General features: G+C 36.2%; 1 protein-coding gene across 8 annotated transcripts in view; it reads right to left on the minus strand.

The window, feature by feature from the left end:
* LOC135207200 (daf-12-interacting protein 1-like) overlaps window positions 1-20,538 on the minus strand; it is a 645,343-nt gene that overhangs the window by 535,743 nt on the left and 89,062 nt on the right. Inside the window, exon 1 of one of the 8 annotated variants that reach the window (XM_064238785.1) lies at window positions 1,112-1,225. The exons of 6 other annotated variants lie outside the window; for them this stretch is intronic. Coding sequence is in view for 1 of the 2 variants with exons in the window: in XM_064238783.1 (XP_064094853.1) it covers window positions 1,112-1,123 (12 nt within the window). In the remaining variant the exon portion in view is untranslated. Of the gene's footprint in view, window positions 1-1,111; window positions 1,226-20,538 lie in introns of those variants that run through there. One more of the 8 variants, XM_064238783.1, reaches the window with a different exon arrangement.

Here is a 20,538-nt window from a genome sequence, read left to right on the forward strand (position 1 = left end):
GAATTAGTATGAATCATTTCTCTCCCTCTATCTCAGTCGAGAGAGAGAGAGAGAGAGAGAGAGAGAGCGCACAGGTGTTGACAACAGCGATCGTACATTTGTGCTGATACAGTAGAATATTTCTGTACGTTTATTGTTCAGTCACTGCGTTCACTAGCAATTTTTTATCATTACAAAATTGTGATACCATATACATACTTGTATTTATGAAGTATATGAAGGAATGGACATGCACACAGTAATATGAACGCGTATATATATATATATATATATATATATATATATATATATATATATATATGTGTGTGTGTGTGTGTGTGTGTGTGTGTGTGTGTGTGTGTGTGTGTGTGTGTGTAAATGATATGCGCACTACACGACGAGAATATTCCGCCTTTGTCTCTAGCATACATCTTAACAATTATAAACTAAAGTATTTTCTTCGCTAGATTACTTGCACTAACTTATATAATAATAATAATAATAATAATAATAATAATAATAATAATAAGTATGTGAAATTATCGACGAGCGGTTGAGCCAAACGTGACTGTGACAATCCTTGAAATGGCAGCAATGAATCCCGTGAATTATTATTATTAATATTATTAAAAATACATTATCATCAGTCACGAGTCAATGACAAAACAACTTTCAGCCGTTATTTCCTTCATATGACGAAGCAGAGATCAACGCAGTTTCGTTCTCTTCCTGGGAGAGAATCGTTTACTTCAGTCAAAAACTTAGTGAATAGATAAACTCGTCCGATTTGGACGATATATTCACTCGATGATCTCCACGGGGAAGGAAAGCTGTCAGCAAGAAAAATCCAACGAGCACTTTGAACATTTTATCACTTCAAACTTCACAACGGCGTCGCACAAATTCTTTTAGAATATTTCAAGTTATAAAACAACCATCAATCTGTCACACTTTTCGTCTGTTTTCCAAAATGGGTTATTCCTGTCCACGAAATGTCAAAAACGACATAAAATCGATCCTTGTCGATAGAGTGGGTGACACTATACGGAAAAGCATCACTACAAAGCACAGGTCTTCCTCCTTTTTCAATGACAGTTATAGACGAAAATATATATACAAAGAAGGGTCGTACTTCTAATGGCATGTGACACGACCGATGACGTAATATTTTTGCGCCTGTAGCGATGTCGGTCTATTCATCACAGCACCACACCACAACACAGACTGCGTCCTCGACGGATTCGCTACCTACCAAACCAGCTTCGCTCGACGCTTCCTCCTTCCCAAGCTTCGTTCTCTCGCTCGCTCGCTGGCGATTCGTGACGTCACGCCCGAGAGAGGGAGAGGGAGAGAGAAAGAGACATTCTCGCGAACTCCGTTTTCCTCGGCGCAACAAGCAAACAAAAAAAAAAAAAAAAGTTCCCCTTCGACTGTTTCCTCAGCCCTGCCTAATATACTCATTCCCAAGGTCGGGCGCGTCTATGGTCAGTTTTAATTTCCCACGATGGGAAAGATGTTTTTTATACGTTGAAACATGTCTGGAAAATACTTGTTTCTTGCAAGTTTTATTTAAAAAATAAATAAATAATTTAACAAATGCGCGTTTTACGTTTTCACCTCAAAGATTATTTTCCTTTTAGTTAAACAATGCTATTTTAAAATCTCCGTTGCGAACGATAGAAGTCTACAATATTTTAAATTGCATTTTATGAAAAAAACAGGAAAAAAAATACACCAACCATCACTCTCATTAGGAAGGCAAGTAGAGCGGATTAATCACGTAAAAACGACCAGAAAATGACGCAACATTGATAGTTATGTCGGGTCATTCTGCATCGAAGGTCTCCCGACAACCACAAACAACAACAACCATAAACAACAACAACAACAACAGAGACATTCGACGCTACTTAAAATTCACAATAACAACAACGACCAACCAATACTGATAGACCTTTTTTATGCTAACATGACTGTAAAGGAATATAGAATTATCGGCCAAAGGCTAAGCGCTTGGAACTATGAGGTCATTCAGCGCTGAAGGGGAACCTGAGAGTAGAAAGGTTCGAGAGGTGTAACAGGAGGAAACCCTCAAAGCAGTTGCATGATGAAACGATTGCTAGGAGAAGGTGGATAGCAGTATTACTGTACGCCACCAAGTGATTTTGACTCCAAGCATCTCTGCTCTGTTAATTAAATGAACAACGGCTTATTCACGAAGGTTTCCGTCAAAGTATATATATATATATATATATATATATATATATATATATATATATATATATATATATACATATATATATATATATATTAGGGCTGTGCCTTGTATGATAAGGCGCCCTATGAGGTATTGTTAGACTAGCGATAAATTTACGCTAAGTCGGTTGGTATTGCACTTCCATCTTCAATGGAGTGTCTGGGGGTTTGTAGATCACTTACGAAGTCGGTATTATCTTGTTGGTCATTACGACGATGTGTTAAACTCATGGTTCGGTGAGGAGATTCTTGTAGAAAACACTAAGTATAAAAAAATTATATATTCTTCTGAAGTTTTACATGGTGAAGATCAGGTATGATTGTACAAGTCTTCTAATAACGATAGCTTGATCGCTTCTGCCAATGATGATGGCTAATCCTATTCCTCTACATGATAAAGCCTTAGGTAAAGAGGTACAGGTCTTCTAATGACGATAGCTAACTCTGTTCTGCCTGTCTACCATCTCTGTTACAAGTTATGAAGGAACAGACAGTAGTTCGAACATATGAACATACATACAAATGACATAGTTTCATACGAACACACAATCAAATGAGACACGCTACAGATCACGTAGGCGGTAGTTGTCTCAAGCAGGGAGCTTGGACTAATGTTTATAAACAATTGAATGACTACAGGTGACGGCATGTTATCTTAGCCTACTTTTATTGTATACGTCATCTTTAGCGTCTCTAGTCTGATCACATTCCTGCAAGCAATCTTTTATATATATGGACTAACATTCCATATTATGTAAAACACTTACATTAGCTCGGTCAGCTACCAAAACCAGCTACTGAATATTACTCAAACTTGAACTTGCATTTGACTTATAGGAGTGTGATACAGACACTATGTGAATATATATATATATATTATATATATATATATATATATATATATATTAGTAAATAAAAATTCATGGTGTACATGAATTGATTCAAGTAATAAAATATAAAACAATGATATTGGTAAATAATAGTGATCACGTGATATATAATGATACAGTTTTTTCACTTCATCTCATTAAGATACATATGCTACAGAAAATACTAATGTACTCTGATAATTGCATAGAATGAAAGATTAACATGATAAAAAATCATATTTTAACTGATAAAAAATTTCATATATGAATTGATAAAATTATTAATGTTTATGCTGATTGATTCGTTGATTTTTATGCTAAATGTTATATATCTGATACATTAATCAATATACTAACTCATATAACTGCAGATATTGGTAAGATAAAAGGTAACATATTGATTATAGGCTACCTGATTTGTTTATACATATGTATATGGATTCATATAATTATGATTAATATATGTGCACTTTAAATAGATTCCTATTGCGTACACCGCAAAGATATATTTAGATTCTGTTATTTATGATCATTTATATAAGAGATTCCTATTGCGTACACGCAAAGATATAGTTAGATTCTGTTATTTATGATCTTTATATATAGATTCCTAGTGCACTCAATTGCGGTGTTTTGTTTTTTTAGTGCTATTACTTCTATATAACGTGTCAAGGAACTATTAACACTAAGAAGTGTTTATTCCCTCTGTCAGACTCGTAATTCTGTTAATAATTCTACGTATATTCTTTCAAGGATTGATTTGGCACAGGATAGGCCATAAACTGACAGGTGTCTTAGTGTATCCCTTGTTTTCATGACACGTGTTACAATCAGTTATGTGCTTTTTATATCTGTAAGCATTGTAGGCCAGTAAAATAGTGATTTGGCTTTCTGTGACATAGTAGGGAACCCTGGATGACGGAATGCAAACAGTTTATGACGATTGGTATGAACAAGATTATTACTACTACCTGGTCGTTAGTCATCTGCTGTGTTCTTCGGGTTTTCCTCGTCACGGACCTACATATATATACATTTGATTACATTATTCTGATACACATACTTTAAATATATTTTTGCTTTAGGGTTTCTGCTCGAAGTGTTTTATTGGTTTGCTTAGCCGCTGACCCTGTTTCCGTTCAAAGTGTTTATTGGTTTTGCTTAGCTGCTGACCTTGTTTCCGTTCGAAGTGTTTATTGTTTGGTGTTTATTGTTTTGCTTATCACTGTTGACACTTGCTTTGTTCAGTTTGTAACAGTTCTGCGCTCCAACCCAGATATTCAATGGTCGCGATCTCTTGGGTTAAGGAATTTTCTTGTTTAGATACGGTTTTAACAATAGGCACGGATGTTTCTATATCTTTTAGTCTAATTAATGGTTTCTTTGCTGTATGGTGCGGGATTGCGGGATAATGCGTCAGCTATGATATTTTGCTTTCCCAGGTAGATATCTTATCTTGGCTCCAAAGACCTGAATGATCATTTGTCACCGAGTTCCTTTTGGACTGTGATTAAAGCCTTTGAAAAACTCGGTAAAGGACTCATGTTCAGTAAGGACTTTATCAGGATTGCCATAGATTATGAACTTAAAATGACTAGTGAGTTAAAGATACCTAGCCCTTCCTTGCCTATTATACTGCATATTTTACTTTCAGAGGGCTTTAGTTTACGCGAATAAAAAAGCTATAGGGAAGAACTGTTTATCATATTGCTGAAGTAGTTTCCCTCTTACCCCTTGGTCTGAGGCGTCTGTTGCAATAAAAAAAAAATTCTTTATTTAAATCAGGGATTTTTAAGTTAGGTGAGCTGCATTTTCCGCTTTTAAGATATCGAACGCCTGTTGATGCTTTTCAGACCATAATATCTCCACGCTCTTCTTCGTAAGATCTGTTAAAGGAGCTGTCATGATTAGAAGAGTTACATATTTACATACGATTGTAATACCCACTACAGCGCCAAAGTGCTGTATCCCCCTTTTGTCACGTTAATAGGTATCCACCGGAAAGTTATGAATAGCCGACACCATACCATGGACTACTTTAAGACCTTGACTAGACACATAAAACCTAGGATAAACATGTTCGGTTTTTAAAAACTCACATTTAGATATTTTACTCTGAGATTATTTGTCTTGTCTCTGTAGCACTAGCTCTAGTTTATGTGAATGTACTTCTAAGGTATTAGAAAAGATTACAAGATCATCCATATAGGCATGTAGGGTATCCCCTAAAAGTCTCCAAACACTATATTGTAATTGGGTGCAACGTAAGCCGGAGGCATACGTAAAAAATTGATAATGTCCCCTGAGTGTGTTGAAAACGGTGTATGAGGTACAATCACTTAGGTAATGGCATCTGGTAAAAGCCTTTAAAGTAAGTCCAAGCTGGTGAAAAATTTATTCTAACCTAACAGAGATAAGATGTCGTCGCTATGGCACTGGAAACTATCGGGAGTCGTTTCCTTGTTTAAGCGACAGAAATCTACGCAGATACGCCAAGTCCGATCTTTTATGGCATGACGTTTTTTTGAGGGAAAATTATAGGGCTATTTGATTTCCTAATGGCTCCTATTATTAACATATTTCAACTTCGTCATTTATCTCTATTTGAAATTGCAGTGAGAGTCTATACGAAGGTACGTATATAGCTTTATGTTTGTCCTTAGACCGTATTTCGTGTTAAATTACATCCGTTTTTCCCAGAGATCACTCGCTAGTGGAGAAACTTCCTGGTATTCAGGTAAAAGATAAAAAAAAAATTTCTGTGAATCACCTCGCTTGAATGACTTTACTGATATTACTTTAGATAGATTATCAGAGAGGATTCATCCACGACTGGTTGGGCGGGATTAAAAGTTAGCAACAATAAAGAAATGCGATATTTATATGTATAGGTTTTTGTGGATTACTATATTAACTTGTTTGCAGCGAGTCAACCGTGTCTAGGGCTTTGTTCGCGGAAATCGTTATATTTCAGAGTGTCGGGAAGGATTAAAATTTCATTTCCCAGCAAAAGTCTTTTTACACGCACTAAGACATTCGAGGGTGCATGCTTCTCGAGATTTTGCGTGCAAAGTGTGACTGTGGTTGTGGGAGAATTCTGTTGGGTCATTTGAACAATGTCACGATTTATGAGACAAATGTATAGTTCCTTTATATAAGTTATTATTTGATTAACTGTCTCATTTTTTGTTCTAAACGAATTTTAATATGTTTGAAGGTTTATAGGATTTCCCTTTGATAAACACGCCGCTTATTTGCAGGATGTAAGTTAATATTTTGTATACCCCTAGATGAATCTTACAATTACACTAGATACAGATCAATGTTTTTATAACTATAGAGGTATCTGTAAACGCTCGCTTATCCGGACTTCTCATTAGGGAAGTTCGAACAACAGACGGTGAGTCCGTAAATACAGGATATTACGTCTACTAAAGGAATAAACAAGATATTCTAATTTTTACGGCGCGTACAGTCGGGCTTTATCCACCACTACTTATAATAAACTTAGTATTAAAAAAAAAAAACGAAAACCTGCTCTGATTACTTATACGGTCGTGTGTTTCATAGGAAAAATCTTTTTAATCAAAAAGATATCGGTATGTATGAACCAAACATCGCTTTTCCCCACTCTGCTAGAGTCGCTTATTGTATGGAATTTGCTATGCTTTTGAACACTTCGGCAGTTTTTGACTGACCTTGACCGCTTGACTAGGTGACACAGTCACCGAGTTTGCTTGTTTGATTCTGAACGGGCTACTGTTTCTATTTCTTTTTTGTAATAATTAGGATCCTTCTCTTTATTACCATCGGCAACGTATTGTGTGTTTTTTAGCATTATGTTGCTGGTTACGTATAAAAGCAATGAATGACGAACTATTAGGAACTGAGCGATTACTAATAAGACAAGTTATCACTACTGCATTCAATATTAACTGTTTGTACTTCATTCTTTGCTAAAATTTGAAATAGTGAGGGATCCTGGTCAGCGCATTTAGCCTGATGAAAGTTTTTACAGACATGTTATTCCTTGCAATCCAGCCATTTTTATTTTTAAAGTTAAGTTGAGTCATTGAGGTTCGATATTTTTTTATATACTCAAAAAAAACTCAAGGCTAAAACTGCGATCGGGACTTGCAAAGGAGCATTTATTGTCATGACCCGAAATAATGTTACCTCTAATTTATATAGATTTGTACGGGTGTTCCACTTGTTTTTTGTGTGTTTTTTCTAATCACTACGGTGCTTAACGACCCTATCCATGCATCTGTATAAATACAGACGTCCACTGCGTAAACGCATATTCACTGTTTAATATAATTTGTGTTACGTAAGAGATTAATAATCACCCAAAATGATAAATTAACACAATATATGATTAGATATTTCAGTAGAACTTCTGGAAACAGACACTCAAAGATAAAAACTCGCAGTAGCGAAATCTCAATGATGTAGATAATTTCTGTAAAAAAGTAAAGATTAAGAATGTCTCGTAACTTCAGCCACAGGAATAACGAAATTCGACCTGCAAAGGAAACACGCAAAGTTACTCCAAAGGAATAAAAATTGTACTTAGCTTGCTTTTGTGGGAAGTCACGGTGTTCCGATAACGACACACGGCCTTGGTCCTCCTTCTCTATTTAGCGATGACCTGGTTTGGCTTCAGTTTCCCCTGCGCGTTGTTTCGATGATTCGAGCCCTTGAAAGATCCGATGCTGCAGACGCGTTCGGTTTGTTTCTTGAAGTTATTCACTAACGATGATACTAAGTTGCTTGAAGAAATCTGTTGCTTTCGTCGTCGTTGAAAAGTTCTTATTGTTTTCTGAAGTCGCTCACTAACGATGATACTAGGTTGCTTGAAGAATCTGCTGCTTCCGTCGTCGTTGACTTCTTATGATACATGATTTATTATTCTTGGTTTTTTCTTCGTAGGACGTTGTAGAGTTCTTCTGGTACGCTGGCCACCAATATTAGGGCTTGTGCCTTGTATGATAAGGCGCCCTATGAGGTAATGTTTAGACTAGCGATAATCTTACGCTAAGTCAAGGTTGGTATTGCACTTCCATCTTCATGGAGTGTCTGGGGGTTTGTAGATCACTTACGAAGTCGGTATTATCGTTGTGGTTATTACGACGATGTGTTAAACTCATGTTGGTTCGGGTGAGGAGGTTCTTGTAGAAAACACTAAGTATTATATATTCTTCTGAAGTTTGTTACATGGTGAAGATCAGGTATGATTGTACAAGTCTTCTAATAACGATAGCTTGATCGCTTCTGCCAATGATAATGGCTAATCCTATTCCTCTACATGATAAAGCTTAGGTAAAGAGGTACAGGTCTTCTAATGACGATAGCTAACTCTGTTCTGCCTGTCTACCATCTCTGTTACAAGTATGAAGGAACAGACAGTAGTTCGAACATATGAACATACATACAAATGACATAGTTTCATACGAACACACAATCAAATGAGACAGCGTACAGATCACGTAGGCGGTAGTTGTCTCAAGCAAGGAGCTTGGACTAATGTTTATAAACAATTGAATGACTACAGGTGACGGCAATGTATCTTAGGCCTACTTTTATTGTATACGTCATCTTTAGCGTCTCTAGTCTGATCACATTCCTGCAAGCAATCTTTTATATATATGGACTAACATTCCATATTTTTATTATGTAAACACTTACACACACACACACACACATATATATATATATATATATATATATATTATATATAGATATATATATATATATATATATATATATGATTTCTGATCACATCACTGTGATTCATATATAGCATTAAGCTACAAATGTCTTTTAATATATTTCATATATATATATATATATATATATATATATATAATATATATATATATATATATATATATATATATATATATATATATATCCACTCGTGGTACCTGCGTGGTTAAAGGCGCTCACTATACGTCCCGATTTCTTGGTTCCTGGAACCGACGAAACATTATTCAACAAAAAACTTCTCCTCCATTAACATAATACATGAAAAATATATTAATTCTGAGGTAGAGCGAATTAGATATTAAAGGACGTTGTAAACTTAATGCGTACATGTATGTATGTATGTATGTATTTATGTATGTGTATATATATATATATATATATATATATATATATATATATATATACAATTAATAACAATCATTGTATTGATAACTAATAATATATAAGATTTAATAAATGATTATGGAAATATGAAACGACAAAGAGGGAAAATTCTGCCGAATGAATAAATGAACAATGAAATGAGGCTGCGAGGCCACCCAGGGCCTAAGGAAGTAACACGAGGGAGTTGGACATCAAGATGGAAGAAGGGAGTTACAAGGATTAGGATGTCTCAAAGACTTGTTAGTCCATCCTAAGAGGAGACATCATATGCTCACTTATCTCTGGGAGCAGGTTTTACTGTTCATTCAGTGTCCTACTAATGATTTTGTCTAGCTTTCTTTTAAATTCTTCCACAGTTAGGAGTAACAAGCTAAAATGTGGGTGCAGCTATTGGTCGAAACCACGACGCAAACACTTTGGTTATGCCTACAGTGAGCCACGTAATGTGCCCTGACAGAGCTATACTGCCACTGGACCAAAGTGTGATTGTGATGTTGTTGCAGTGACGAAAGTAGTACTTTAGAACTTTCGTTTCAGCGTCATGACGCCATTGTGTTTCAAATTTTAAAGATATTAAAAAACTAGTAAAAAATGCGCCGAAGAAATCAAGTTTTCTGTCCGGAGGTGGCCTCAGCCACGGCCCATGAAACTAAACCATGGTCCGGTGGTGGCCTATGCTGTTGGTACCTATTGCGCTGCCGGAAGTAAGAATGGCTCGTTTTAACTTGCAATAAAATCAAAACTACTTAGGGTAGAGGGCTGCAATTTAGCATGTTTGGTGATTGGAGGGTGGATGATCAACATACCAATTTGCAGCCCTCTAGCCTCAGTAGCTTCTGAGATCTGAGCCGGCACAATAGTTTACTTTTACACAAAACTAGAAGGAGGAGGAGGGTCAAGTTCAGAAAATGAAATACATAACCAATAACATTGTATACCACCACACAGAAATAATGATATTAAATACAAAAGATTGCTAAAGTAATTATTTTTCCAGATACTAAATCTTAGTTTGGGCAGGAGAACTTGTTTTTCTCATTACATATTCCTTCTGAATAAAACGCTGATCAGATGCAAACATCCTGGCACAGTTGCATCACAATTCAAATAAAAGTATATGGAAGAATATTTTAAAGCGACCCATGAAGTTAGTTTTGATTTATTCATTTATTATTATTATTATTATTATTTTGGTCTGTAAAGCAAAATTGTTTCATGTTTCAGTAAGATGAAGGTATAGCATGATAGAAGGTGCTTTACAATCTTCTTCAACACCAAAGGTCTATCTTTAAATCTATAAAGTTATTCGGGGTTTGAATGCAATGAAGAATAAGAAATTGGCCTTTGTGATAGATCCTCTTTTAAGCGTATTTCATTAAACATAATTGCCGCCTCAAAGGTACTAATTAATACCACAGAGGTACCAATTATATCCAGTGAAATACGAAAAGTGATAATAACTATATTCCCTTTGAAAGCATTCTTTCTCTCTCTCTCTCTCTCTCTCTCTCTCTCTCTCTCTCTCTCATGACAGTGACATAAGTGAAGCTTTACAACTTTTGTTCACCCACCATGACGCTGTTGTGTTATTAATTTCGAAACTCTATCTGGAAAGTTGACGCGAATTATCATTTTTGAAATATACTGAAAAATCAAATATATGACAGCTGGGTATCTTCTTCTTTCCCACCGTTATCCCTACACTAAGGGGTCGGTTGCCTGATGCTCCTTTCCTTACAACATCAGGCATGGTTTATCATTTGGCAAAGGAGTTTTTACGACCACATGCCCTAGCTGTCATCAACCACAGTTATTGGCGGTGGGCCTCGCCTTTGACTAAAAAGTCTTGAGCCATGTGCACTAGGCCTCATCTCCATCTAGCTGTAAGGTCATGGTAAAGGGCATGGGGCTAGCGACTGCACCTGTAAAGATTCGCTGAGAAGCGCTCCAAATTGGAAAATGGAAGACGGTGGAAAAAATATGTATACCTATATACTCACACACACAAATATATATATAATATATATATAGATATATATATATATATATATATATATATATATCTATATATATATATATAATAATATACATAGATATATGATTTTATAATGTAATTGTTTTTATTTTCACAGACGGGTTTTTTTCGTGTGCTAAACGTTTCCTAAGTAAATTATGGTATTCTACTAAGATGTATCATGAAACCCTCTGAAATACTATTATATAAATATATATATAATATATATAATATATATATATATATATATTATATATATATTACAATTTTCCATATTGAACATACAGTATAAACTGCTGCTATTCTAAGAGAACACTTCATTCACAATTATAAGTTGTCAACAACGTCGCTATTGTCGACACAATAGAGGCTGACAATGCCCTTGGAATGTCACAGAACCCAAATGAGGCCCTTAATACAGGAAAAAGCAGTACTGTCTATTAAGAATTCAATAACAGAAACTAAAGAGAAGTCTCACATATTCGAGTGCCACCGCCTTAACAAATGCGGTATATTTGCTCACCAAAATTCTTGAGACGTATTTGTTCGCAAAATTCGTAACTTGGTGTAAAATTCGTCAACAAAGGTTCAGAAATAGTGCCAAGAGACACTGGCTTTTGTTAGACAAAGGCAGAGAGCATGAGAACAGACCATAATTGCCGTGAGACAGAAATCAAACGGAGCAGACATTCTAGAATTTTCACACTTATTTATTCAATTATCTGTAAATATAAACAAGTAAAAAATGCGGCGAAGATTCTTCGGCGCAATCGACTTTTCTGTACAGACACTGAAGCGTATAATGAAGGAAACCGAAAATAGATCTATCTTCCGGTGGTTTCGGTTTAATGCTGTATGAGCCGCGACCCGCGAAACTTTAACCACGACCCGGTGGTGGCCTGTCCCATAGCGTTGGCAGACGCACCATTATGGCTAAATTTAACCTTAAATAGAATAAAAAAAAAAAAACTACTGAGGCTAGAGGGCTGCAATTTGGTATGCTTGATGATTGGAGGGTGGATGGTCAACATACCAATTTGCAGCCCTCTAGCCTCAGTAGTTTTAGAGATATGAGGGCGGACAGACAAAGCAATCTCAATAGTTTTCCTTTACAGAAAACTAAAATGGAACGATAAGAGTTGGCATCATAGTTTTTTTTTTTTTTTTTAATAGACATTTTAAAATAATTCTTTTCTCTCCTGCTCTAGGAAAACGCTAAAGATATTTTGCCATCATTCAGTCCGCAAACACAAAAATATAAGAAACTATCAATATTATTATTGTTATTATTATTCTTATTCAGATGATGAACACTGTTCATATGGAACAAGCCTACATGGGCCATCGACTTGAAATTGAACCTCCAAAGAAATCTACAGAGATCTACACTAAAAAGAGAAACAATGTCCTCTCTGAGCCTCGATGTTAAGAGAACGTCGTAACAAATGAATGGTTCCCCTTGGGGCTCTATATTTGGCTCTTATTATAATAAAGGATAATTAACTGTTTCCGCTCACCTGACACCAAGCGTCTGGTAAGGAGACGATTCCCATTTTCTATGCAACTTGCCACCTGCTAGCCAAGCGCGTCAACCTGGTTTTCAGTATTTATTGGATGTTAGGACAGTAGCACTAATAATTTATTAATAAACAAAACTTGGTATTTACATCATTTCAGTCCCCAGAATGTTTGAGTGAGTAATTAAAACAGTATCATAAAGTGATCAGCTGAATTCTGTTGTTAAACGTATCATACATATATTATACGGGGTGTCCATAAAGTCCCAGTACCATTACAAGTATTTATTGCTCAGATACCATATCATAGTAATGCAGTTTTTTTTGTAGAATGTTCTAACATTTCCTCAAGCTTACATTCAGAGCACTTCATTCTACAAAATAAAAAAATAAACTGCATTATTCTATATAATATGGTTTCTAAGCAATAAATACTTGTAATGGTACTGGGACTTTATGAACACCTTGTATATTTACGTAGCTGTATAGTTTTAAAAAATGCAACCTTAATTAGATTTCAAATGAATGCCACAGACAACACTGAGAATTAAATAACAAGTTCTATAAACTACAATGCCTAAATTTGAAGTTCTAACAAATGGCTCTTTTGACATGAGAGATAATTCACCTCTCTCTCTCTCTCTTCTCTCTCTCTCTCTCTCTCTCTTCTCTCTCTCTCTCTCTCAGTAACTCATCTCGCCCGCACCGAGCAGATTCTGTCCCTAATTCAATATTGGGATATCTAACTGAAAAAAGGTCAGGGTCACTCAGTAAAATGTTTTTTTTTTTTTTTTTTTTTTTTTTTTTTTTTTTTCTTTTTTTTTAAAGCTAACGTCTACATGGAACAAAGGATTTAAAATCAAAATACAGTACAATAAGCTACAGAAAACAATTTGGTTTTGTTTACTTATGACAACTTTTCAACAAATTAAATCTTTTCTCGACAAAGAAACTGTCAAAAAGAAGTTAAAAGCTACCGTGAAGAAACCACAGGACAAATTAATGTAGAAACACAGAATAAAGCAATCTACTTCAATTGCTCCGCAAAATCTCGCCCTTTAGTTTTTAACATTACCATCAACTATTACAAAAGAGGCGTTTGAACTACATGAGGACACAGCTATTCAGGTGTTCCAGGCAACTTAGAAAAGAGATTGCAGACCTCATCAATCGCCGCTGAATGAGCCGACAGTAACCTGCAATTTGCAAACGCCCTCGGTGCTGCTCAACCAGCTTTGGAGATGAATGATTCATGTTTACCGACCGTAATGCCTATAGCGCTGAAACTAACTACCAGGTCACTCAAAACTGTGATTAGGCAAACAGTAAGGGATGATGACATGTTTTTCCTACTTAATATACAAAATTCACACTGTACATTCACTGGTTTCGTAAACAAAAACTAAATGCAATAGTTTCAAGTGAGTTCTCTTGCAACTGGCCTGGTTCATCTTCATTTCTGTACACACTTTCCTCTGTTCAAGAACGCGTCCTCAAGCCAGACACGTATCTGTCAAACTTTTGGATGTATGAAACATAATTTAACTCTATAAATTAGCTTGAACATTTTCTCTAGCTCTACTCCAGTGTCTGCTTTTGTCATGTCGTTGATTTATGGTTTCTTTTTACTTACATAACACATTACATTTTCCACAGAACAAAACTAGGGTGCATTTAGTAACTTAGCAAATCTAAATATGTATGAAATCTACATAAAGGGCCCGTGACGGACCTCTCATTGAATGAATATCTCCTTTTATTCCATCTTATCTTCCTTCCTACATCCTTCTAGCCCTCCTTTCTTCGATTTTTCCCGTCATACACAAACTCTCCAATCCTCCATTCTTAACACACGCACCAAAAATTTGTGATTATCCTTTCCCAAATGTTTTCCATGCTTCCCTTGCGTCCATTTATTCTAATACTCTCTCATTTGTAACTCTCTGCCCACAAAATACAAAACACTCCACACATTTAATTTCCCGTTGTTTGCAGTCTCTTTTTCCATCTCTTAGGCCCCGTGCACACGGCCGAGCTTTGCTTGACGAACTTTGTTCGATGTGACGTCAGAAGCAGAGAAACCGCGGCAAAGTTCTGACTTTTCTCGCTGTTTCTACGCTTCTGACGTCACATCGGACAAAGTTCGTCGACCAAAGCTCGACCGTGTGGACGGGGCTTTACTAATCGTTTACATTTGACATTCATACAACAAAAGTGGCTGTGCCTATGTTTTCACCATTTTGTAATCTACACGGTGATGATTGGTTCCCTTTCTTCCAAAAAATAAATAAATAAAAATTTTAGCTTCAAGAAATGCTCTTTTTTTCATACCTACCTATTCTTGTTCCCGATCTTCTGTCTACCACGGTAACAAAATTGACCCACTTGTCAATCTTTAACCCCCTGTGCCTCTACTGTATATTCTGTTTTCGCGTGACTGCATTTCTGATCACGATATCTGGTTCCTTTATTACAAATACACCAGAGAACGTTCATGTATCTTCCGTTTTGTTATTTTTTTCTTCTAAGATGTTTTATCTCTGCGCGCTCTGTTCGCCCATACTTCTCTTGTTTCTCACGGCAAGCACTCCTTTCATCTAGCATTCAAAGTATCGACATTGCCCTCAACTCCTTCACTTCCATCCCGTGCTCTGATTCTCAGTTCCTCTAACTTCATCTCAATGAACAGATTCCATGTATAACTTGAGTGACTTTCTCATTCTACTGGTACACGATCACTTTCACAGGTCTCACAAGCTCTTCCCTTGTGTGATGCCCTAATTAAAGTATTTGCTGTCATCTGATAAACTTCAATATGCCACTCGAAAAACTATTTCCTTTCTGTTCCCGTCTCATAAAGTCATATAGTCATGGAATGCTATTCTCTTTACCTTTACCAAGCTTAGCATTCATACCAATCGTTCCTCGTTGGACGAGTGGTTTCTGTGCTCGTCTACCGATTCCGTAGTCCCGAGTTCGATTCCCCACTCTGGCAATGTGGAATCAGAGGAATTTGTTTCTGGCGATTAAAATTTAATTTCCCTATATAATGTGGTTCGGATCCCACAGTAAGCTGTAGGTCCCGTTGCTAGGTAACCAAATGGTTCCTAGCTACGTAAAAAAATATCTAATCCTTCGGGCCAGCCTTAGGAGAGCTGTTAATCAGCTCAGTGGTCTGGTTAAACTAAGATATACTTAACTTTTAACCAATCGTAACTACAATAAATTCACAAGAGTGGGAGTGAGTCTCAGCTATACCGATCTGTTCAAGGAAATTTGCCAATATTTCATCATCAACATCTACAGTAAGAGCATACTCCTGTTATGACAGTACAGTCAGATGGTGTTTCCATTTGACATAATCAGAAGCACTCTCCAATGCCAGCCTTGATTTAGCCAGACAACCTTCTAACAGGAAGAGCTCACTCCTGTATCACAGTACAGTCAGCTGAGCTGGTGTTTCCAATTGACATAATCAGAAGCACTCTCTAATACCAGAGCCTTTGATTTAGCTAGACAACTTTCTACAGCAGTAAGAGCATACTGCTGTTATCACAATATAGTAAGCTGGCGTTTCTAGACATAATCAGAAGCACTCTCCAATACCAGCCTTTGATTTAGCCAGACAACTTTCTACAGTAAGGGCATACTCTTGTATTGCAGTACAGTCAGCTCGTGTTTCCACTTGACATAATCAGAAGCACTCTCCAATGCCAGCCTTTGATTTGGCCAGACAACCTTCTAACAAAAAGAGCATACTCCTGTTATTGCAGTACAGTAAGCTGGTATTTCTAGACATAATCAGAACTCTCCAATACCAGCTTTTGATTTAGCCGGACAACTTTCTTGACGTCATGACATTACTAAGCCTGTCTTCATCTCTTTCATCTCTCGTGACCTTATACACCCACTTAGAACCAGGTTTGGCGATCACGCATTCCACCCAGTCGCTCTCAAGCATTCGGGACTGCTCACAGTCTCTTTGATGAAGACCAGTTGCAAGCAGTCGCAGACGGCAGTCCTAGCTGGGCGCGACAGCTGCGCTAATTACCCTTCTGCTCCTGGTTACAGAGTTTGTCTAGTTTTGTTTTTCTGGCAGAACCTATATACTTTTACATCTAAATAAGCTTATGTAGATTTCTGAAAAACAGAGGGAACTACGCTCATTCACTGAGAGCGAGTTATACATATTGCAAAGGAAATTAGAGATAGCAAGTAAATAAAAAAAAATGACTAACATTCCAACAAGTCGGTCCGCAGCACGTGAACTAGTCCATTGAAGTTCTCAAGTTAATTCAGTTGACATATGATGTTCAAGCAGGTGTTGGTAAGTAATAATCATTACGTTCGGCTGTATATCTTCACTGCACAAATGCTTGCAAGTATTGGGCAAAGACTCTTTAAAGCATGTAAATGTCAAATGAAAATGTTGCTCTATTTACAACTCTATTTAAAATGCGGATGGAGGTTGGATCTGAGAATTGGGTTGAGCTCAGAGGGATGGCAAAGGAAAGAGACATATGGCGTGAATTCATTGAGGCCCTATGCATCCCGTGGGTGCCAGAGGATTAAATAAGTAAGTAAATATTTACAACTCGTGAAGTACGTCAGTCCCTGTCCGTCTATCCACGCAAGATGAGTGAAAAGAAACCTAAAATTGGAATCACTACCATCAATCGAATACCCTTACCAAGCAACAAGCTGGTATAAGAAAAAAGCGTTTATTTATTTTTTTTTTTTTACGGAAAAAGCGAACCAATGCCATTCCTATTACGTCAAATCTCCATCTTCAAATAAAATTAAACTATATCATATTACCTCATGCAAGGATGCAGGTTCTCGACACACCGGAAGGTCTTCTTGAACTGGGAAGGAGGAACATTAAATGAAATGTCCTTTATCTTCATCCTGCACACACACCACACACACACACACATAATATATATATATATATATATATATATATATATATATATATATATATATATATATATATATATATATAATATATATATATATATATATATATATATATATATATATTATATATATATATATATATATATATATATATATATATATATATATGTATATATATATATATATAATATATATATATATATATATAATAAATATATTATAACAGGACCTCCTTTAAACTGGATGGCATGTAGTGGAGATATTTATCAGGATAAGTTACAAGTTTTCCAGGACTGGCCACATCGTCTGGTAGCCAACGATGAGGACAGTTAGACCTGGAAAGCTTGTATATAACTTTCCCAGAATCAATATCTTCGCTACATACCATCCAGTTTGAATGAAGTCCTTTTTATGAAATATATATATATATATATTATATATATATATATATTATATATATATTATCTTATACATATATAGACAGATATATATATACAATATATATATATATATATAATATATATATATATATATATATATACATTGACCGATTATATATATATATATATATATATATATATATATATATATATATATATATATATATATATATATAATACTCTTCCAGTAATGTGAGTCATTCTCTTCGGAATCATGCGACAAGACAATTTTCGAACTTTCTGTGGTCATCCGACGCAGCCTACCGTGACTGGCCGAAAATAATATATTTGTAAGGTGACCCAAACGAGGACGGATTTCTCTGTCATCAATAAACCATCGTTCAAAGAATAATTCCCACTCAGAAGATAGGACACGGATGAAAAAATGGGTATTCTCAATATGAATACGTCTTTTTATAAATACGAAAGGAAAGCCCACCTTTGTGTGTCAAGGTCACACATACACAATATTCATATCAGGTATTTTAAAACTTTCCCCTACAATCCTGATCTAATATCCTCATTTCTAAAAAACACAGTCGAATACCACCTAGAAATATTTGTTCTTTTCCAAACATTTTGCAAAGGTCCTTCTAACTTCCTTCTCTTGTCAAATCCTTGACTCTCCTTATTTTACCTTTTTTCACATCTATTACATTGGCTTCTATGTGGATATCTATGATATTTTGAAATTCGCTTGGAAAAAAAGACAAATAAAGCGAGATGCGGCTAAACTTAGTTATCAGGAAGAAGATGAACCACCTGCTCTCGTTTTCTAACATCCATTGTGGTAAGATAGAAAGCACAATACAAACAATGTACATGTGACTTAACCTTGCTCTAAGCCATGACAGATTTCGCTCAAGTTACCGACATTCCGAACTAGTTTAAGGCAGGAGATAGCGTGTGGTCTAAAAGTTCCTTCCTTTGACACACACACAAACACACTCACAAGCACATACACATTCACATGCACGCACACACACACACACACACACATATATATATATATATATATATATATATATATATATAATTTTGTGAATATATATATTTAATGTTTATATACATACACACGTATATACATACATACATACATATTATATAATAAAACTGTGTACTTTTACTGTACTATACATAAACACGAACATACGGAAATGAAAGGAAGAGAGGAGAGAGAGAGAGAGAGAGAGAGAGAGAGAGAGAGAGAGAGAATGACAGGGGGACCTTTGCACGAGGGAGTAATAATAATTTATAATGCATTACCCGCGATATAAATAAATCCCCTTCTGAGGGTGAGGCAGAGGGACAGGTAGAATCAAGGATTCACTGAAATTCCAGATCTCTCTCTCTCTCTTCTCTCTCTCTCTCTCTCTCTCTCTCTCTAACATGGAGGACCCAAGCACGCGAATTGGGAAACAAAAAAGTACATCTGCATATTGGTCGACTGCTATGGCGTCTAGTGTTGTGACATGCCGCGCAGATGTGGCGGGTTCGCGCCTCTCCCAGAGCGATGAAAAATCACGGGCCCTGTATCATGATCAGTTACTGCTGCAGTGTTGGAGGGGTCTTTAGCGATGGGAGGTTGAAACCAACAATCTTCGGAAACTTGGATTTCGAGTCAATGGCCCCTTTGGTGTTTTTGTTTTATGCGAATAGGTTTCATCTACCGACACAAATAATGATAATAATAATGACAATTCAATGCATGTACGTGTCCAACAAAATAAAAAGGGAGGCTGGAAGAACGAAGAACGAATACTTGATAAGGGTGTGTCCACAACACCTGGAAGGATATCTGTAATAGCTGCCTCATTTAAAACAATAACATCCAGGTTGGTCCTCCCCCGGAATAATACCAACAATACAGACATCACACCTACAAATAGAGACAATAATAACAATCAACTCGTTAATGGCCTTCTCCCCACCTCGTGAGGTTGACAACACAAAACAAAAGAAGGTAATATAACTGAAGAATACCCAAGAACATGAAAGCCTTTTCTGAAGTGCTTTTGTGAATGTGCATATAGTCGCCTTGACATCGATCGGAATGCGTCTGTGAACCGGCTGAAATGCAGACTCTGCTTACAGGAGGGGGTCTTATTTTGGGTCGTGCATTATGGACATGTGAGCAGGTCATCGTGTACGAGCAACGTCCAAGCAGTATGGAATTCGAGGTCACTGCATTTAATTAACGAGCTGCTGAAATGCATTCCTGTTGGTCACCCCTCTTCATTCGCGTTTTGTGTCCAAATGAAGCTTCATTGGACAAATTGTTTTAGCCCAGTGAGACAACGACATCATTCTGAGAATTTTTAAGTGGTGACTTTTTTAATATTAATCTGCCATGTAATTAAAAAGACCTGTTAAAACTTATAACGCTAACC

Source organism: Macrobrachium nipponense, chromosome 32 (genome assembly GCF_015104395.2).
Source record: "Macrobrachium nipponense isolate FS-2020 chromosome 32, ASM1510439v2, whole genome shotgun sequence".
NCBI lineage: Eukaryota > Metazoa > Arthropoda > Malacostraca > Decapoda > Palaemonidae > Macrobrachium > Macrobrachium nipponense.